This window comes from Dipodomys merriami, unplaced genomic scaffold (genome assembly GCF_024711535.1).
Source record: "Dipodomys merriami isolate MVZ:Mamm:240054 unplaced genomic scaffold, mDipMer1.0.p SCAF_16, whole genome shotgun sequence".
NCBI classification, from domain to species: domain Eukaryota; kingdom Metazoa; phylum Chordata; class Mammalia; order Rodentia; family Heteromyidae; genus Dipodomys; species Dipodomys merriami.
The window spans coordinates 12,295,646-12,317,680 of NW_027202937.1; the positions used below are offsets into that span (position 1 = coordinate 12,295,646).

General features: G+C 46.0%; 1 protein-coding gene across 2 annotated transcripts; it reads left to right on the plus strand.

The window, feature by feature from the left end:
- Positions 1-651: 651 nt before the first annotated feature.
- LOC138828289 (class I histocompatibility antigen, Gogo-B*0101 alpha chain-like) lies at positions 652-19,690 on the plus strand. 2 transcript variants are annotated; one of them, XM_070024279.1, is made up of 8 exons: positions 652-753; positions 987-1,256; positions 1,468-1,743; positions 2,485-2,760; positions 2,888-3,004; positions 19,239-19,271; positions 19,397-19,444; positions 19,603-19,690. In XM_070024279.1, the coding sequence occupies exons 1-8, from the start codon at positions 690-692 to the stop codon at positions 19,605-19,607; spliced, it is 1,089 nt and encodes a 362-aa protein (XP_069880380.1). In that variant the 5' UTR covers positions 652-689; the 3' UTR covers positions 19,608-19,690. The 2 variants fall into 2 exon arrangements, with proteins under 2 accessions (XP_069880380.1, XP_069880381.1); XM_070024280.1 differs by lacking the exons at positions 19,239-19,271; positions 19,397-19,444; positions 19,603-19,690 and adding an exon at positions 3,329-6,445.
- The last annotated feature ends 2,345 nt before the right edge of the window (positions 19,691-22,035 follow it).

A 22,035-nucleotide genomic window follows, 5' to 3' on the forward strand; every position in this document is an offset into this window, starting at 1 on the left:
CCATTAGGTTTAAAGACTGTTTCATATCTAGAAGTTATTATTATTATTTTTTGGCCAGTTTTGGGCCTTGAATTCAGGTCCTGGGCACTGTTCCTGAGCTTCTTTTGCTCAAAGTAGTTAGCACTCTACCACTTGAGCCACAGCACCACTTCTGGCATTCTTGTATATGTGGTGCTGAGGAATAGATCCCCAGTTTCAAACATGTGAGGCAAGTACTCTACTACTAAGCACATTCCCAGTCCTAACAGTGAATAGTGACAGAACCCATATGATACAAATACCTTTGAGGTCGAAATGAATGTGTGCAGAGATCATAGAAACAAACTCTGTCAGAATATCTGATTTGGCCCTCAGGCAAAAGCCAGAAGTAGCTGGGACAGAGTGCTGGTGCGGGGGGACAGGGACTAGGACGAAACCCAAGTGCACGGACCTAGATCTCAGCGTCTCAGAGCCAGAGCTGCTCTGGGTGGGGAAGCTCAGCACTGGGGATTCCAGGTCTCCCCAGTTTCACTTCTTCTCCAACCTGTGTCGGCCGCTTCTGCCCAGACACTGGTGACGCGGCACCAGCTCTCGCCGCTACTGGCTGTCGGGTTCTAGAGAAGCCAATCAGTGTCACTGGGGTTCCCGGTTCTAAAGTCCCCGCGGAGCTACCGGCACTCAGATTCTCCCCGGATTCTGGGGCTGGGCTCATGGCGCCCGGAACCGTCCTGCGGCTGCTGTCGTGGGTGCTGGCGCTGGCCGGGACCTGGGCGGGTGAGTCTGGGACCCGTGGGCAACACGAGTCCGCAGGGTAGAGCGAGGGGTGGCGGTGGGGTGAGGGCGCCGTCGGGGGGCAGGGCCCGGGCAGCCGCGTCCCCGTCTCCTCCGTCTGACCCGTCCTCGCTGGGCGCCGCCGGGGTCATTCGGACCCCCTTTGCGTCTCCCGCATGCCGAACCCCTTCTCCTCTCCCGCCGCGCTCCCGGCTCTCACCCGCGCCCGCCCGCAGGCCCCCACTCCCTGCGGTATTTCCACACCGCCGTGTCCCGGCCCGGCCTCGGGGAGCCCCGCTTCATCGCCGTCGGCTACGTGGACGACGCGCAGTTCGTGCGCTTCGACAGCGACGCCGCGAACCCCAGGATGGAGCCGCGGGCGCCGTGGGTGGAGCGGGAGCCGCCCGAGTACTGGGAGCGGGAGACGCGGATCAACAAGGAGCAAGCACAGAATGACCTAGTGAACCTGCAGATGCTGCTCGGCTACTACAACCAGAGCGCGGACGGTGAGCTACGGCCGGGTCGGAGGTCACGACCCCTCCCTGCCTCCCGCTGACCAGCCCGAGCCCCCGGGGTCTCAGGACTGAGGTTCAGCCCAGGCTGCGGGCGCTGCGGGGGGACCGGCACCCCGGGAAAGAGCCGCGGGGTGGGGCCGGTGTCCTCTCCGTGTAGGCCAAAGTCCCCGCGGGGCGCGGGCTGACCGTGGGGGCGGGGCAGCTTCTCACACCATCCAGAGAATGTCTGGCTGCGACGTGAGCTCAGATGGCCTTCTCCTCCGCGGGTACTATCAGCACGCCTACGATGGCCAGGACTACATCGCCCTGAACGAGGACTTGAGCTCCTGGACCGCGGCCGACATGGCGGCTCAGATCACCAGGCGCAAGTGGGAGGAGGCCAGTGCGGCCGAGCACAGCAGGGCCTACCTGGAGGGCACATGCGTGGAGTCGCTGCGCAGATACCTGGAGCACGGCAAGGAGACGCTGCAGCGCACAGGTACCAGGGCCCGGGGACTCCTCCATCTCTTGTGGAAGTCCCCCTCCACTCCCACAGCCAGAGAGGAAAAGGGACCCAGCCCACCACACCCCTTCCCTGCCCAGAGGACCATGAGCCCCTGCCTTTCACATGCTGTGTCACACAGTGGCTCTGGAATCCACCTTGACCTCACGACACTGAAACACACACACTATCTCTCTCTCTGTCTCTCTCTTTCTCTCTTTCTCTCTCTCTTGCTCTCTCTGTGTGTGTGTCTCTGTCTGTCTGTCTGTCTGTCTTTGTCTGTCTGTCTCTCTCTCTCTCTCTTTCTCTCCCTTCCCATCTTCCTCTCTTCCCTCTCCCCATCTTTCCAAGCATGGAGGGGAAGACTATCCTGAAACAAGTGTGCAGCTGGCCCCTTCCACTCTGGCAGTGGCCCTGGGCAGCACCAGGAGGCTCTCAGCATTTGTCCTCAACCAGGATCCATTGTGGCTAGAAGTCTCTTCCAGGTTTTTGGAGAAAGTCTCTCTTATCTCCACCCAGGACAGAGTGAAGTAACTCTTGAGAAATCAGGAGCTTCTGGCCATGGTGATCTCAACTGAGTCTAGGACTCTGCAAGGTTTAGGAGGTGATTCCAGAAGCCTAGTTCCAGCCTGTATCATCCATCCCTGCCCCTAATCACTGTGTTATGTTGGTCACCTGACCTGCAAGGTGGTCCATGGGAGGCAAGGAGATGCATCTGAATTTCTGGGTTCTTCTCAGATCCCCCAAAGGCACACATCACCCTCCACCCCACCTCTGAACATAAGATGACCCTGAGGTGCTGGGCACTGGGCTTCTACCCTGCGGAGATCACCCTGACCTGGCTGCGGGATGGAGAGGAACAGACCCAGGAAATGGAGCTGGTGGAAACCAGGCCTGCAGGAGATGGAAGCTTCCAGAAGTGGGCTGCTGTGGTGGTGCCTTCTGGGGAGGAGCAGAGATACACATGCCATGTGCAGCATGAGGGGCTGCCTGAGCCCCTCAGCCTGACATGGGGTAAGCAGGGCTGAGGGCACAGAGCACAGCTGTGCTCAGAGACAGCAGGAGGCATGTGCAGCTCTCAGCAGGTAAGGACTGAGAGCTGGGTTCACAGTGCTCATCCTCCTTTCCCTTCTCTTCCCAGAGCCGCCAGCTTGGCCCACCATTCCCAAGACTGGAATTGTCATTGGCGTGGGCATCTTTGCAGTTCTGGTTATTATAGCTTTGGTGGTTTTGGTGCTGTGGAGGAAGAGGACTGGAGGTAGGAAGGTGGAGGTCTGAGTTCCTGGGCCACTTGTGGGTTTCAGGCCCCAGGCAGAAGTGTGAGCTGCACTCCTAATGGGAAGTTGCAGCACACTCAGGGCCTTCCCCAGCCTGACAGCTCCTCTTCTGTAAATCACCTGCAAAACGAAGGACACAAAATTCCCCCTCCTGAGGGTGGTGATGGGAACTGATTGCAGCACTCAGGCCCACAGGGACTCAGGTGCCCACTGAGGTCACACTCCAGGAGGTCCTGGGGTCTCTCTTCCCAACTGTTGCCCTCCTCTCTCCTGATGCTTCCTTGGTTCTATGGTCACATTTCTAGAAACTTCCCATGAGGTCAAGTGCCGTGGACCGGGTTCTGTCGGGACGATGGAGGATACCTAGGGGAGGAACCTGGAATAGGATGGGGAGATGGCAAACAGACAACTCACACACATTAGGAGTGGATGCTGAGTGCTGAGTGCGATTTAATGCAGAGGATAACAAACTTTTATAACAGAAGTCTTCATAAGAAAAGGGGCAAAAGGTTACACAATCTTGCTGCAAGGCTTCGTTCTTGGATGGTCACCAGCTGGTCGCCTGAAAGGGCAAAAGTTTACACAATCTTGCTGCAGGGCTTCATTCTTAGGTGGTCACCAGCTGGTCTCCTGAAAGGCACTTCTTTCCGGCTTATCTCTAAGAAATATAATGGGTTTCGACGTTTGTCACCATCTCACCATTACCTTATTTCTATAGAGGCCTTAATTATCCCATAAGATTTTTCCTGTTCCTTCTTTAATAGTAAAGTTAGGGAGGCCTAGATCTAGCAAGTCTCTTAGTAAATGAGAGTACCAGGAAGTTCTTTCTCCTAAGTAGTTATCTCAGCAATTGCCATACATTCCTTCTGTTCTAGCCGCGCCTACAGCTTCTTGTAAATTTCTTACAATTCCTTCTGCTGGATTGACTTTGTGAAACCCCCAATACTTTCATATTTACTTATAACTTGTCTACTAGCCTTCATAAGAGGGGTTTCAGGGTAACTCTGGTGAGTTAGTCATATTTTTAAGACACTCATCAGATATTGGAGTCGTCAACACTTTTAAGAAAGAGCTTTGAATAAGGGAACGTTGACAATGAGTAAGTACAATGAACAGCAGAAACAGTAAAAGATTGATAGGCACTCTTATGAGGAGAAGAAAGACAGAAACACATCTTTTCCCAGGGGTTTTTCCAGCCTTTTCCCAGGAGTAGGCCTCTTAGAAGCCCTATTCTCTGAGGTAGACTTCGGTGAAGTCCCAAAACTTGGAGATAGGTTTCTGTAAAGCCCCATTCTCTGAGGTAGACTTCGGTGAAGTCCCAAAACTCAGAGATAGGTCTCGAAGCCCCTATCATGGTCTGATAGATGGTTTCCCATGCTAAGCAGACTCTACTGGGGTCGGCGTGGCATTTGCCCTTTTTTTTTTTTTCCACCAGTCCTGACTCCGTGTATTAGTTAACTCAATTTTATAGGCTTGGCAGGCTTTGATCCTGCTGGTTTTTAAGATCTTTAAACAATAGCTCAGGACAATTTACTAAAATCACAACTTTTTTACTACCCAGATATTTTTGTAATTAGACACAGAAGGCTCAGAAGGCTTAGTCTTGTAACCATCTCTGACAAATGTAGTTTTTACACTTGTACATCGACAACTGTTAACACTATTTTTTATGTCTTTTTTTTAAAATCTATATTGCCTCATTTCTCCAAAATTTCTGACCCTGGACCCTTGATCTTAAAATGGGGGTAGAAGGGCGAAGGTCAATCTTCTGTAACTTCTTCAAGCTGACTTTAGGGGCATTGATCTTACCTAGCGAGGGACCTATAACTTTAGCCTATTTTACAAAGAGGCTATCAGGGTTAGATGTCATTAAGAATAATTTTTTAACTTTTGACAACTGCACAGACCTTTTCTCTGTCTACAGCAGTGTAGCTTGTATAGCACTCTAGTTTGCAAAAGCATCTTCCTAGATGGCTTAGGAATGTGATCTCTAATGATCCCAAATAATGCCTAAGACAGATATCAATAGAAACACTCTCTCAGGTTTACAAACTTTTTCCTGGGCAGATGAATTTCATGTAACTAGTGTCAGCTCAATTGGAGCTGCCAATTAGAGCTTTTTGGCACATAAAGGGGTTAAGATTTAAGCTATCTCCCACATTTTATAACATTAGCTTTTTACTATCACAGAGGACTGGCAAGTTCCTGTCCCTTACAAGGTAGTCATGAACATTAGGCATGCTTATAAACTCTTCCCATGACCTCCCGGCTCTGACCAGTTTTGAAGGGCCATGCACAAATGACTCTAGGATATGACATTTTTGCCATCCAAGCAGTGGCTTACTGCCTCTGGATGCTCCTCCATTGTTTTTGTCCCAGGAGTGTCTTCTCTACACTGGATAAATGCCTCATTGGCATTTCCCTTTAGCTGGTCGCTGAACTTGAACTCGGGGCCTGAGCACTGTCCCTCAGCTCTACAGCTCAAGGCTAGCACTCTGCCACTTTGAGTCCCAGACTCGGGGCTTGAATACTGTCCCCTAACTCTTTAGTCCAGGGCTAGTACTCTGCCACTGTGAGTCTCAAGCTTGGGGCTTGAGTACTGTCCCCTGACTCTTCAGTCCAGGGCTAGTACTCTGCTGGCTGAATAGAGGTGACAGCCTCTCAGGGACCTTTTTGCGCCCGGGCTGGCTTTGAACCAGTTTGCAGATCAGTGAGTCTTTTTTTTTTTTTAAATTGTATTTTATTTTATTTGAGAACATACTGTACAGAGGGGCTACAATTACATGGGCAGGATAATGCATACATTTCTTACCAAGCATTGCAGCCTCCTCCTTTGTTTACCCTTCACTTCCCTTCCCCCCTCCCCCCTCCCCCCACCCAATTTTACCCCCCTCCCCCCACCCAATTATACCCCCCTCCCCCCCCACACCGACATTGTAAAGCTGGTTTTGACATGACATTTTGTACTTCTCATTGTTGCAACAGGTCCACCTGAATCCTTAAATGACTTGTTTGTCCCCATCTTCTCCACATGTTATACTGACATCAAATATAGTGATTATTATAGGGTTACACTGTGGGGGAGGGACATACAAAGCAACAAAGAAATAATCTTATAAATGTGTTAGAAACACATGCATGAAAGAAACGAAAACATTAAAGTACATATTTAAGGGTTCATTTTCCTAACATCACATTATCTGACCTTTTCCGCTTGACTCATACCTATACTAGATATTGCAAATAAGGGAAACCATGGGACCTATGCTTCTTTGGGCCTGGCTTACTTCACTTAATATAATTTTTTCCAAACCTTTCCATTTCCTAACAAATGGGGAAATGTCATTCTTTCTGATGGAGGCATAGAATTCCATTGTGTATATATACCACATTTTCTTGATCCATTCATCTACTGAGGGGCATCTGGGTTGGTTCCATATCTTAGCTATGGTAAATAATGCTGCAATAAACATAGTTGTGCTGGTAGCTTTAGTGTGGTCTTGTTTGTAAACATTTGGGTAAATGCCCAAAAGTGGGATTGCTGGATCATAGGGGAGATCTATGTGAAGTCTTTTGAGGAACCTCCATACTGCTTTCCAAAGTGGTTGAACAAGTTTACATTCCCACCAACAATGAAGTAAGGTTCCTTTCTGTCCACATCCCCTCCAGCATCTGTTGTTGTTAGAGTTCTTGATTTTTGCTGTTCTAACTGGAGTGAGGTGATATCTCAATGTTGTTTTGATTTGCATTTCTTTTATGGCTAGGGATGTTGAACATTTCTTCATGTGTAGATCAGTGAGTCTTATAAAAGGCCACTTTACTCCAATTAAAAGCAACAAGGTGGTCAACATAGAAGTAGCTTTTAAGCATGCACTTACCTGAAACTTATTAAGTGTCAAAGTTACATCTGACAAACTTGTAAGAATCCTCTGTGCTTTGCTCTGGGCTCTGCTGGAAACTGCTAAAAAAAACCTATAAGAGCAAACTAGAATAGCAATTCTTTTGGTAATCCTAATTTTTTCTTTGTGCACTTTGAGGCAAATATTAAAAACAATTTTACTTTTAAACTTTATAACCAAAAATCCATTCCCTATTTTTTTAAACCTCTTATTAATCACCTTTAATATTTTATACTTTAGTTTTTATTTGTATTTTGAAAAGATCCCTTGAAATCTTGAGGCCAAGTGTCAATCATTGTCTCTTGGCTGCTTGTTTTAAAACAGACACACATTAAGATTTTTTTTTTTTTTTTGGGTCCAGTCGTGGGGCCTGAACTCTGGGCCTGGGTGCTGTCCCTCAGCTCTTCAGCTCAAGGCTAGCGCTCTACCACTTGAGCTACAGCGCCACTTCTGGCTTTTTTCTTTTTTTGCATATGTGGTGCTGGGGAATCGAACCCAGGGCCTCAGGCATGCAAGGCAAGCGCTCTACCACTGAGCCATCCTCCCAGCCCCACATTAAGATTTTTAAACTCATGACAATTTTCCTTAATGCAAGAATTACAGTCACCTTTACTATACTACAAAGCTAGATTTAACATCTTTATAACTTTTAAAAACATCCTAATTGGGGGGGACCAAGATGGCGACGGGGCAGTAGGGAAACGCCACAGCTCTCTCCAACCAAAAAGAGAGTTCGAGTTCCAATGCTTAATCTCCCCAAGAGACCGACAACAACAAAAAGACGAACACTTAGAGAAAAACCAGAGGCGGAGAACAACAAAAAAAGAAAGAGAGGAAAAGAAGAATTTCAGAACAGAGAAAAGCGAAGACCCCTCCCCCAACCTTTACTGGCTGTGCGGCAGTGCGCCAAGCAGCCGGCCAGCCGGCCCGGCGGGGGCTGCGGGAGCCCCAAGAGACACAGCAGAGACACAGGGGGCCGCTTTCAGATCACCAGGTACTGGTTTGCAGAACAGCTGATCGCCAGGAACAGAGAAACCTACCAGCCGGGAGTCTCCACGAGGATCCCACCCCCACCCCTCACTCTCCACCTGAGCAGAGAGGCTCCATCCCGCCAAAGCCGCTCAGCACCAGCAGCGCGACAAAGGGACCGACAAAGGGACCTGTGGGCAGACCACCCGCCCGCCTGATCGCCGCCCGCCCGATCGCTGCCCACCCAATCGCGATCGCAATGACCCGGCGGGGCGCTCTGGCCCCAGAGGTACCGCGAAGAAGCTGCCTAAGCGTGGACACTTTTGACCCGACAGCTTCGACAGAGGCAGAGACAGAAAAGAATCACACAGAGCCACCACCGCCCAACCCAGCCCGGATTGCAACAACAACTGATGACCTACACCACACAGAAACAACCAGCTCCAGGGTGAGTACCCCACAGGGGAAGTGTATCCCTCAAGGGAGACCAGAGCTGGAGGGAATCCCCAGACCCTGACCTAGACTCCCTACCCCAACACCCGGACCACAGGACCCACTAAAACTGGGAACTGTTTGAGAGCTCCACCAGCCCGTGGAGCACACTCAGCTGGCCAGGCAAGAGCAAGAGCGCCCCTGGAAGGGAGCTTAAATGCCCAAGCCAGGAACAACGCCCCTGGGTCAAGACTACCAACAGTAGAAGAAATTTGAACTGTGTCCCCCAGGCTGTATAACCTAGGTGGTATACACATCAGCACAGGCCTAACAAGCGCGCTCCAGGCTGGGGCCGGAACCAGGCCCGGGGATCCGGCACCTGAACAACACAACCAACTCCTCCCAATTGAAGTAAAAAGCTGAGCATACGCCTCAACAGAGGGGAGAAAACCAGGAAACAACACTCCCCGGGAAGCACGCCTGTGACAACAAAAGACCTGGAGGCCCAGGACAAGAAAAGCCCAAACCCCACCAAAACTCCACCCATATACCCTAGACTGGGAATTGGGCAACACAGGCTGCCAGCACCTGATAGTAAGCAGGAGCTCAGACTGTTAAGGCGGCTCAGCAATAGAGTGATAGTCTTGGATGTATGAGGCCCTGGATCTGATTCCTCAGCATCACAAAAGCAAAAAGGGTCAGAAGTGGTGCTGTGGCTCAAATGGTAGGGTGCCAGCCTTGAGCTGAAAAGCTGAGGGACAGCACCCAAACCTAGAGTTCAAGCCCACAACCAGCCCAAAACAAACAAACAAAAACACATCAGGAGCCCATAGCAGACTCCAGTATTTGGGAGAGTGCATCCAGAGCATCTGTTCTTCACAAGAGCACCCGTAGGAGCAAACACAAGCAGTCTAGGCTGCTCAACCCTTCCAAAGGCGGGAACTGCCAGCAATCTACAGCAGAGAGCTGAGAATCCTAAGTAAGTCAGAATAGCAGCTGGAAATAGGCTCCCAACAGAACCCAGATCAGGCACAGACTCTCTCTACCAATACAGAATCAGCAACCAAGCAAAGACAGACACACCAAAACAAAATTGAAGAGCAGTCTCCTGAACCTCCATGTGAAAATCACAGAGAAAAATCACAAGGTTTACCACCACCCAGGACAGCAAGCTCACCTCAAAAGCCAGCAGCCACGCAGGGGAGAGCCCCAGTGGGAGCAAAGTAGGAATGGAGGACAAAAGCTACATCCAAGGGTTGCTGGAGGCAATGACTCAAGAAATAAAGCGAGAAATTGATCAGAAATTGAAAGAGCACAAGGATGAACTATCCAAAGAGATACAGGGTATCAAACAAGAGATGCATGCAAAAATAGAAGCTGCACAAACCTCAGTAAGAAGTGAGATAAACGCCAAATTAGAGGTAATGCATACCTCATTGAGAGGTGAGATCAGTACTCTGAGAACCAACATTGAATCCATAAAGGGATCCATTTCCTCCATGCAAACCACAATAGAAGCCACTGTCAACAGAGTGAATGAAATGGAAGGTAGAGTGTCAGATACAGAAGACAGAATACACCAACTGGACCAAAAAGTGACAGATATGGAAAAATCACTCAAATTAAACCAAAGGGATATTCAAGAGCAAGCAGATAATGCTAAAAAATTTAACCTTCGCATAATTGGAGTGGACAAAGGTGAGGAATTCCAGAACAAGGGAATGCAACACCTATTTAACAAGATAATCAATGAAAATTTTCCCCACCTCAAAAACGACCATCTTAACTACATCACAAAAGCTTATCGAACACCCAACAAGCAAGACCCCAGGAGAAACACTTCTAGACACATTATAGTAAAAATGATAGATCTGAATAATAAGGAAACAATCCTGCATGCAGCAAAAATGAAGAAGGAGCTATACTACAACAGGAAAAAAATAAGAATTACTGCAAATCTTTCCACACAAACAATGAATGCAAGAAAAGCCTGGGAAAGCACCATACGAGCCCTGAGAGCCAATAACTGCCAACCCAGACTGATCTACCCGGCAAAGCTAGCATTCACATTCGATGGAGAACTGAAAACTTTTAATAGCAAAGAAAAACTAAATGAATACATAAACATTAAGCCAGCATTACAAAGAATTCTAAGAGGGGGACACAACCTGAAGAAAGCAACCAGGAACTGGGGCCTGCCCCAAACAGGCATTACTCAAAGTCTAACTGAGCAAGCACAGGAGGAAAGGAAAGAAGAAAAACTTAGGAAAGCGGAATGGCAGGAACAACAATGCATCTCTCTATACTTTCTCTTAATATAAATGGGCTGAATTCGCCAATTAAAAGAAAACGAACTGAGGACTGGATCAGAAAACAAGACCCATCCATCTGTTGCCTTCAGGAGACCCACCTCTCAGCCAAACATACAAACAAACTCAGAGTGAAGGGGTGGAAAAGGATCTACCAATCAAACGCCCCCAGTAAGAAAGCAGGTGTAGCTATCCTGATATCTGACAAAATAAACTTTTCATTAAAATCAGTACAGAAAGACAAGGACGGACACTACATATTAATAAAGGGAACAATCCAAGAGGAGGATATAACCATCATCAACTTATATGCCCCAAATATTGGTGCACCCAGATATGTCAAACAAATGCTCTCAAACTTACAGAATAAAATAGATCCCAATACGATAATACTAGGAGACTTTAACACACCACTCTCACCAAAGGACAGGTCTACCAACCAGAGGATTGGCAAAGAAGCTACCGAATTAAGAGAGGCCATACTTCAAGCGGAATTAACTGACATCTACATAGTATTTCACCCTAAAACAACACAGTACACATTCTTCTCAGCAGCTCACAGAACTTTCTCCAAAATAGACCATATCATAGTTCATGCAAGGAACTTAACCAAATACAAAGGGATCGACATAATCCCCTGTATCCTATCTGACCACAGTGGAATCAAGCTAGTTCTCAATAACAAAGCATACCGCAGAAATTTCTCTAATACATGGAAATTGAACAGCACACTCCTTAACAATGCCTGGATAACAGAAGAGATCAGAGAAGAAATAAAGCATTTCCTACAACTCAATGAAAATGAAAACACCTCACAAAGAAACTTGTGGGACACAGCAAAAGCAGTCCTGAGGGGCAAATTTATTGCCCTCAGTGCCCACATCAAGAGAATGGAGACAGACCAAGTAAATAATCTCATGTTGCAATTAAAACAGCTAGAAAAACAAGAAAAAATGGGACCTAAAGCTACTAGACGAAGCCAGATAACCAAATTAAAAGCAGAGATTAACCAATTAGAAAATCAGAAAACCATAACCAAAATAAACCAAACAAAAAGCTGGTTCTTTGAAAACATAAACAAAATTGATGGCCCATTGGCTAGATTAATTAAAAAAAGAAGAGAGGAAACCCATATTAATAGGATTAGGGATGCCACGGGAAACATCACAACACCTACCCAAGATATCCAAACAATTCTAACAGACTACTTTCAAAAGCTATACTCTCTAAAGGAAGAAAATCGGGCAGAAATGGATGCATTTTTAGAGAAATACAAGTTGCCCAAACTGAGCAAAGAAGAAGTTAACCAATTAAATAAGCCAATATCCTATAATGAGATACAGGAAGCTATCAAAAGTCTTCCAACAAAAAAAAGCCCAGGACCAGATGGATTCACAGCAGAATTCTATAAGACCTTTAAACAAGAACTAATACCCATACTCCTCAAGCTCTTCAGAGAAACAGAGAAGGAGGGAGCTATCCCAAACTCATTCTACGAAGCCAATATCACACTCATCCCCAAACCAGGCAAAGACCCAACCAAAAAGGAGAATTACAGGCCAATCTCCTTGATGAACACAGATACAAAGATCCTTAACAAGATTCTAGCTAACAGAATCCAGAAACACATAAAAAAAATAATTCACTATGACCAGGTAGGCTTCATCCCAGAGACACAGGGATGGTTTAACATACGTAAGTCAATAAATGTAATCCAACATATCAACAGAGCCAAGGTCAAGAATCACATGATTATCGCCACAGATGCAGAAAAGGCCTTTGACAAAATTCAACATTCATTCATGCTAAAAGCTCTGGAGAAAATAGGAATAGAAGGAACATTTCTAAAAACAATAAAAGCCATTTATGACAGACCAATAGCCAATATTATACTTAATGGGGAAAAGCTACAACCAATTCTCCTAAAATCAGGAACAAGGCAAGGATGCCCACTGTCTCCACTCCTCTTCAATATAGTCCTAGAACCCTTAGCCAGGGCAATAAGGCAAGAAAAAGACATTAAAGGGATCCGCATAGGGAAAGAAGAAGTTAAGCTGTCCCTTTTTGCAGACGACATGATACTATACCTCCACGATCCCAAAAACTCCATCCCCAAACTCTTAGAAATCATAAATCACTTCGGCAAAATAGCAGGATACAAAATAAACCCACAAAAATCAGTTGCCTTCCTATACATTGATAATGTACAGGAAGAGAGGGAAATAAAGGGAGCAACCCCATTCACAATAACCTCCCGAAAAATAAAATATTTAGGAATTAACCTAACCAAAGATGTAAAAGAACTATTTAATGAGAACTATAAAAAGTTAAAGAAAGAAATTGCAGAAGACACTAGGAAATGGAAAGACCTCCCATGCTCTTGGATAGGCCGACTTAATATAGTAAAGATGGTAATACTTCCAAAACTAATATACAAATTCAACGCAATTCCTATTAAAATCCCAATGACGTACATCACTAAAATACAGAAAACAGTCCAAAAATTCATATGGAACAACAAAAGACCTAGAATAGCCAAAACAATTCTAGGGGATAAAGACAATATGGGAGGGCTATCCATGCCGAACTTCAAACTCTACTACAGAGCTATAATAACAAAGACAGCATGGTACTGGCACAAAAACAGACCCGAAGACCAATGGAACAGAATAGAAGATCCAGAAATAAATCCACAGGCCTACAGCCAGCTGATATTCGACAAAGGAGCCAAAGACATACAATGGAAGAAACACAGCCTCTTCAACCGCTGGTGCTGGGAAAACTGGGCAGCCACATGCAGAAAACTAAAAGTGGACCCCAGCCTATCACCATGCACCAACATCAACTCAAAATGGATTAAAGACCTTAACATTAAACCTGAATCTCTGAAACTACTGCAGGACAGAGTAGGAGAGACACTCGAACTAATAGGCACAGGAAGGAACTTCCTGAACAGAGTCCCAGGGTCACAACAAATTGGAGAGAGACTCGACAAATGGGACTACCTTAAAATAAAAAGGTTCTGCACAGATAAAGCTATCGCAACCAAGCTAGAAAGACAACCAACTAATTGGGAAAAAATATTTACCAGCAATATATCAGACAAGGGGTTAACATCCTGTATATACAGGGAACTCAAGAAACTAATCCCTCCCAAACCAAACAAACCAATTACTAAATGGGCAAGGGAACTAAAGAGGGACTTCTCAAATGAAGAAATAAAAATGGCAAAGAAACACATGAGGAAATGTTCATCATCCCTGGTGGTGAAGGAAATGCAAATAAAGACAACCCTGAGATACCACCTTACCCCAGTCAGAATGTCCCACATCCACAAATCAGCCAACGACAAATGCTGGAGGGGATGTGGAGAACAAGGAACGCGATTACACTGCTGGTGGGAATGTACACTCATACAACCACTTTGGAAAGCAGTCTGGAGGGTCCTTAGAAAGCTAAAGATTGACCTCCCTTACGACCCAATCATACCACTTCTAGGCATCTACCCTGAACAACAGGAACCAATATACAAGGACACGTGCACCTCCATGTTTATTGCAGCACTGTTCGCAATAGCTAGGATATGGAAACAACCTAGATGCCCCACCACAGATGAATGGATCCAAAAATTGTGGTATCTATACACAATGGAATATTATGCAGCCATTAGAAATGACAAAATAATGGCATTTGCAGGGAAATGGATGGAGCTAGAAGGAATCATGTTGAGCGAGGTAAGCCAAGAACGAAGAGACAAACAGTACATGGTCTCCCTGATAAGTGGATGATAAATCCAAAATGTTAGGTGATATGACAAAACTAACAGGACTTAAGAAACAAAGAACTCCCACTCAAAGAAACAAAGAACTCCCACTCATCTGGTTGAACCACTACCAAATATCCCCATGCTGCTGATCACATATATGGTATATAACATGTGAGCACCGTTATATATTACAGACTGTGATAGACAATTTGCTCCAGGAAAGTTAGAATGAACTTGTGACTTTAAATGAGCATCATTATTCCACAATACTGTGAATTTCCGGAAATTAAGTAATCACTTAATCACAATAAAAAAAAAAAAAAAAGAACCTTGGGGAAGGGAGGGAGGGAGGGGATGGTAGGGGGAAAACAATGGAGGGGGTAACAATGTTCAAGAGGAAGTGTACTCATTACCTTACTCATGTAACTGTAACCCTCTGTATAGTATCTTTACAATAAAAAAATTAAAAAAAAACATCCTAATTGTAGAACATAATTGAAAGTAAGCCACATTATACAAATAATTTTTACCCTCTTTTTAAGGCCTTCCTAATTTTAATGTTAACACATCCAAGGGGAAGTTTTAGCAATACTAATCAGATCATCACATCACTCATTTTAGCCATCATGTTTTCAGTGGCTACCCGCAGGGAAAAGAGACAGAACAACGATGGGCCACTTGGCCCCTCCTATGGAATAGGCAGGCACACACCCAATCCGACTCTTTAGGGTTAGATGAACTTCATTTGTGCCAGCTTGCCTCACCATGGGTGGACTCCTCCCAGGGCCTGTCCCACCATGCATGACCAGCTGAACTGCACTTCTGCTTGTTCACCCCTTACCCCTAAAGATAGGTCTTCTGTTGGCTTCTAAGTTTTTCCCCCTGTCTCTTCTCTTGGTTCTCGAATGAAATACACAGTTTTAGACAGACAGAACAGGTAACATCTTTGACAGTGTTAAACTAACTTTTACATTTAAATTTCTAATATTTATCCCCAAATTTTAGCCAAGGTAATTAAATCCCAAACTGCCAATGCATTTTTTTTTTTCGGTCGTGGGGCTTGAACTCTGGGCCTGGGCACTGTCCCTCAGCTCTTCAGCTGAAGGCGAGCGCTCTACCACTTGAGCTACAGCGCCACTTCTGGTTTTCTGGTGGTTTATTGGAGATAGGAGTCTCATGGTCTTTCCTGCCCAGGCTGGCTTTGAACCGCGATCCTCAGATCTCAGCCTCCTGAGTAGCTAGGATTACAGGTGTGAGCCACCAGCACCTGGCTAAAGAGGATTTTGTTTTGGTTTTTATTTTGGGTCCAGTCGTGGGCCTGAACTCTGAGCCTGGGCGCTGCCCCTCAGCTCTTCAGCTCAAGGCTAGCGCTCTACCACTTGAGCCACATCACCACTTCCGGCTTGTTGTTTGCTTATGGGTGCTGAGGAATCGAACCCAGGGCCTCAAGCATGCAAGGCAAGTGCTTTACCACTGAGCCACCTTCCCAGCCCATGCCAAGGCATTTTTGTTAAGCCAGATAACTTGATTACAGTATAAACAGTCTTATGCATTTTAAAATATTAGTTTTTAAAATACCAGATTTTCTAATTTGCAAGTTAAAGAACCTTTTAAAAAGCCATTTAAAACAATGTGAAGATTTTTAAAATTTTTTGGTAATGTCCAAACCTCATAACCTTTTGAATTTTAAATTTAAACTCACCCAATTGTTACAGCATGCTGACAATTTTTTATCTTTGAACACGTTCACAGACACACACAAAACACACAGATCTTAAAGCGCGCAAAAATCAAAATCAGTTGTACGTATATTACTTAAAGTTTTTAAACAAAAATTTAAGACAGTATTTCTTTTAAACTAGGTACCTTTGTTGGGCTTCATTTTCCCAGAGCTTGCTTGTTAGCAAGGCAATTCACTAATTAATCTTTTGAATCTCTGTGCTGTTTTCATTCGGCAAGCTGAATCCAGAGTCTGCTGAGTGAGCCTGCCACACTCACCCAAAAGTTTCCTACCTCAGAAAACATAAAACGAACACACACACTAAACAAGACAAACAAGTGGCCACAAAGACAACATCAGGTCTCAGTGAATGGGGTGACATCTCACCACTTACCAGGGGACTCGAACCCCCTCTATTTATTCTAGAGAATTTTTCTTTTTAGATTCTTCTGAGATTTTCAATTGTACTCAAATTATACCCCCTCTCTTTTACCTCTTTGAAATGACTGAGCAGGAGGTTGAGAGGAGTAAGCTTGCTTTGTCCTTGCCCCATCTCTGGGACAAGGAGTGTCCAAATTAATAAAACTGAGATAAGAAAGAAAAAGAAGTTAAAATTACACACACACACACACACACACACACACACACACACACACACACTGCTGCATATGGGGGTTGGTAATGTATGCGCACTTGGTCACGCTTTCTCTGGGGAGGTGGGCGATCTGGTCCGGGCACTCCTGGAATTCTAAAAGGGTGGAAGGGGCAATTAAGTGGGAAATGTGCACTCTTCCTCTGGTCTAGGGGATCAGTAAGCCCCTCATCCACCAGCCCCCGGGCTGCGTGCGTAAGATTCAAATTACAGTTAACAGAAGACATATACGCACACTCAAGACAGACAGCAAGCGCGTCAGACTGCTGGTCAGACAGTCTGTCCAGAAGGGCTTCCAACCAGAGAGAATAGGCCAATCAGGGGGACTCGAACCCCCTCTACCCGATCTCGAGGACAGCCCCACCCAGGGGTCCAGGGGACGTCTCCCACTGGCCCCACTGGCAGTCTTATAGCGTGTCCCCCAAGACTCTCCGCCAGCCCCAAGACCACACCTGCAGGCTTTCACCATTCCTGAAATATGAAAATTGTATCAAATGATCTAACTGTTTCTTATTCTCTTGGGGAGGGGCTGGTTGCCCCTCTGTCCATTTTTTGTTTCTCTTGAAGAGGAGTTCCCTCTTTATGGAACTTAGATTTACATTCACTTTTTCAATGGTTCCCTTTTTCTGTTTTTTTGTTTGTTTGTTTGTTTGTTTCCTCTCAAAGGAGGAGTTCCGTCTTTATGGAACTTAGATTTACATTCACTTTTCCAATGGTTCCCTTTTTCCGTTTTTTTGTTTCCTCTCAAAGGAGGAGTTCCGTCTTTATGGAACTTAGATTTACATTCACTTTTTCAATGGTTTCCTTTTTCCTGTGGGAACCAAGGATTAGTTTGTTCTCCCACTGCTGCTGTGGAGTATATGTTTTAAAATAGAGACAAACTATCCTTATTCTTAGAAGATGAATTCCCCATGATTTACTCGTTATCTTTCTCAGCCACAACTGAGGGGCCTGCAGCACCCCAACGAGCTTCTGACCACTATTCCAGGTGAAAAGAAATGAGAGAGATGCTTACCTCCCAAGGTTCCTTGACTGAAGAGACTGCTTCTTGACCCGCTTCATGCCCCACGTTGGGCGCCACCTGCCGCGGACCGGATTCTGTCGGGACGATGGAGGATACCTAGGGGAGGAACCTGGAATAGGATGGGGAGATGGCAAACAGACAACTCACACACATTAGGAGTGGATGCTGAATGCTGAGTGCCCTTTAATGCAGAGGATAACAAACGTTTATAACAGAAGTCTTCATAAGAAAAGGGGCAAAAGGTTACACAATCTTGCTGCAAGGCTTCGTTCTTGGATGGTCACCAGCTGGTCGCCTGAAAGGGCAAAAGTTTACACAATCTTGCTGCAGGGCTTCATTCTTAGGTGGTCACCAGCTGGTCTCCTGAAAGGCACTTCTTTCCGGCTTATCTCTAAGAAATATAATGGGTTTCGACGTTTGTCACCATCTCACCATTACCTTATTTCTATAGAGGCCTTAATTATCCCATAAGATTTTTCCTGTTCCTTCTTTAATAGTAAGGTTAGGGAGGCCTAGATCTAGCAAGTCTCTTAGTAAATGAGAGTACCAGGAAGTTCTTTCTCCTAAGTAGTTATCTCAGCAATTGCCATACATTCCTTCTGTTCTAGCCGCGCCTACAGCTTCTTGTAAATTTCTTACAATTCCTTCTGCTGGAGTGACTTTGTGAAACCCCCAATACTTTTATATTTACTTATAACTTGTCTACTAGCCTTCATAAGAGGGGTTTCAGGGTAGCACTTAACTCTGGTGAGTTAGTCATATTTTTAAGACACTCATCAGATATTAGAGTCATCAACACTTTTAAGAAAGAGCTTTGAATAAGGGAACGTTGACAATGAGTAAGTACAATGAACAGCAGAAACAGTAAAAGATTGATAGGCACTCTTTTTTTTTTTTTTTGGTCCGGTCGTGGGGCCTGAACTCTGGGCCTGGGTGCTGTCCCTCAACTCTTCAGCTCAAGGCTAGCACTCTACCACTTGAGCCACAGCGCCACTTCCGGCTTTTTTCTTTTTGCTTATGTGGGGCTGAGGAATCGAACCCAGGGCCTTGAGCGTGCAAGGCAAGCGCTCTACCACTGAGCCACCTTCCCAGCCCCTGATAGGCACTCTTATGAGGAGAAGAAAGACAGAAACACATCTTTTCCCAGGGGTTTTTCCAGAATTTCCCAGGAGTAGGCCTCTTAGAAGCCCTATTCTCCGAGGTAGACTTCGGTGAAGTCCCAAAACTTGGAGATAGGTTTCTGTAAAGCCCCATTCTCTGAGGTAGACTTCGGTAAAGTCCCAAAACTCAGAGATAGGTCTCGAAGCCCCTGTCATGGTCTGATAGATGGTTTCCCATGCTAAGCAGACTCTACTGGGGTCGGCGTGGCAGTCAAGGCTAGGGGTTCATACAGGTCCTCATGGCACTGCTTTGTCCTGCCTCTCACATGGTGTTTCTCCTACAGGTGACAAGAGAGAAGGCTATGATAAGGCTGCAAGTGAGTGCCATGGGGGAGGAGGTGACCTTTGTTGTGGTGCAGACAGGACCTGTGGGAACTCATGCACCCCGGAATTCCTCCAGTGACGCCTGTGTTCTCTAACCAGTTCCTCTCTTCCACCACAGGAGACGACAGTGACCAGGGTTCTGATGCTTCCCTCAGAGCTGAAAAAGGTGACAACCTGGAGACCCTAAATGGGTGGCAGGGCTGAGGCGCAGGGAAGGCTGTGTTGTAGTTGCAGGGTCTGTGCATTGGGTGTTAGTGGCCTGCTCAGAGTGTGTCGCTAACAGTGACTGATCTGCATTGTTGTGCGTGTTCTTTTCTCCTGCAGTGTGACACAGCTGCTTTGTGTGGTCTGAGAGGCACAGCATTTGTTCCTGCCTCTCCTCCTCCCTCCTGGGACATCATGAGCTCCTGACTTCTCTTCCTGTACCTGGGTTCTGACCGTGTCCAGGCTTCACAGCCCATCACAGCTACAGGAGCAGGCTTGCTAGGTGGGGAGGCGAGGGCAGGGGCCCTGGGCACCTGGAGTCAGCGGCAACCAACCTGCAGGCCTGAAGGAGGAGGAAGGCATCAGTGGACATAGTGAAAGTGAAGCTGGCATCTGCCTCTCAACAGCTCTGCAAGCTGGCAACCAGGGCTGTGTGGGAGCCGCGATCCTAGAGGGCGCCACCCGCCCTTTGAAGGCCGGGCCGCTGAGGGGTGGCGGTGTTTCTGGAGTTGGAACTCAGGTGTCCAGCTTGCTAGGCTGGTGCTCTCCCCCTTGACACTCACGTGGAGTCCTATTCTATCTTCGTGTAATTGCTGAGAGTCTCTTCAACTTTTCTGGTCAGGCTGGTCTCAAACCTTGATACTTCTGCACTCAGCCTCCTGAGTAGTTAGCTTTATAATCATGACAATCAGCCAGGGGCTGGTGGCTCACAGCTGTCATCCTAGGCACTCAGGAGGTTCAGATGTGAGGTTTGTGATTCAATGCCAACCCTGAAAGAAAGTCTATGAGACTCTTATCTCCAATAAAGTACTGGAAAAAGCTGAGGTGGACTGTGGTGTAAGTGTAGACTGCTAGCCTAACCTAGAACCAAAGAAGCTCAGGGACAGTGCCAAGGCCCTCAGTTCAAGCCCCAGGAAGGAGAAAATATATAGTAATGTAAATGAAATAGTACACTTTACATTATATTAATACAATTTAAGTGAAATGTAATATGATTTATTTTTGTAATACTGTGAATTACTTAATGCTGAGGGATTAAAATGGTTGCTTTATGTGAAGTATATCTTACTGAGATTACTAAGAAAACTATGCACTGGCTAGGCACTGCTGGCTCACACTTGGAATCCTAGCTACTGAGGAGGCTGAGATGTGAGGATCATAGTTCAAAGCCAGCCTGGGCAGTGAAATCTGAGAGATTTCATCTTCAAGTAACCAGTAAAAAGGCTGGGCTTGACTTGTGGCTCTAGTGGTAGAGTAGAGGCTTGGCAAGCAAGCTCAGTTTGTAAGAAGCCCTAGATTCAAGACAGATGGAGAGAGAGAGAGGAGAGAGAGTGAGATAAGGACACTGAGAGAATCACAGAGAGAGATAAGTAAAAGGTCTCCTCTTACCTCCTGTTTTAGTGAAATGTGTCAGCCTTTGCTGCCAAGTAGACATCATGCTGTGAGATGTCAGCATGGAAGCAGGGGCAGCATTACTTAGCTGGCTCTGGGCTTGGCAGAACTTTCACCCAGACTCAGGGCAGATCCTGAAGCAGTGTGGGCCAGCAGGTGTGATGACACATGCCTATAATCCCAACACAGGAGTTAGGCAAATTATCTAAGCCACCTGATTCAATTCTGAGCCTCTAATCCTTAACCCTACTTGTTTCAGGGCCAAAGGACACCCAACTAGAGGTTCCATAAACCTGACAGCTACAGAGGATTCACACAGGCTGATTCAAACCAGTTCCTTGCCGTTCTCTTCCTTCTTCTTCTTCTTCTTCTTTTTTTTTTTTTTCCTGTTTGATGGCTGGAGATTGTCCTGGACTTGAACTGAGGGCCGGGACACTGTCTCTGAGCTTTTATACTCAAGGCTAGCACCCTCATTTTGTGCCAAAGCACCACTTCCTGCCCTTCTCTTCCTAAAAACCTACACATTCCAAGCAGTTCAACAGTTTTAATTCTGCCCATTCATGAACATTGGAGGTCTTTCCCATCAACTCCTTTTGTTTCATAGTAGAGGTCTTTATTTTTCTTGGTAGGTTTATTGGTAAGTATTTTAATATAAAAAAGAGTTGGGGGCTGTGAATGTTGCTTAGTGATAGAGTGCTTGCCTAGCATGCATGAAGCTTTGGTTCAACACAGTACCACATAAACAGAAAAGGTCAGAAGTGGCAGTGTGGCTGAAGTGGTAGAGTGCTAGCCTTCAGAAAACAAAAGAAAAAGAAGTTCAGAGACAGAGCCCAAGCCCTGATTCAAGCCTCAGGTATGGCAAAAAAAAAAAAAAAAAAAAAAAAAGTCGGGGGCCAGTGGCTTTCTTCTGTATCCTAGGGAATCAGGAGGCATGGTCTGAGGATCATGGTTTAAGGCCCAACAGGGCAGGAAATTCCCTGAGACTCTTTTCTCCAATTAACCACCAGAAAATCGGAAATAAAACTGTGGCTCAAGTGTTAGAGTACTTGCCTTGAGCTGAAGAACTCAGAGACAGCGCTCAGGCCCACAGTTTAAGCACCACAACTAACCAAGAAAAAGAAGACTTCAGTTCTCCAGATTCAACACCAAGGCCACAATCTC

Bases quoted from the DNA above. Each gene is read 5' to 3' on its own strand.
- LOC138828289 (XM_070024279.1), top strand. From the start codon at position 690: ATGGCGCCCGGAACCGTCCTGCGGCTGCTGTCGTGGGTGCTGGCGCTG. The intron at 3,005-19,238 runs GTAGGAAGGTGG...TTTCTCCTACAG, and splicing joins GTGGAGGAAGAGGACTGGAG to GTGACAAGAGAGAAGGCTAT. The intron at 19,272-19,396 runs GTGAGTGCCATG...CTTCCACCACAG, and splicing joins AGGCTATGATAAGGCTGCAA to GAGACGACAGTGACCAGGGT.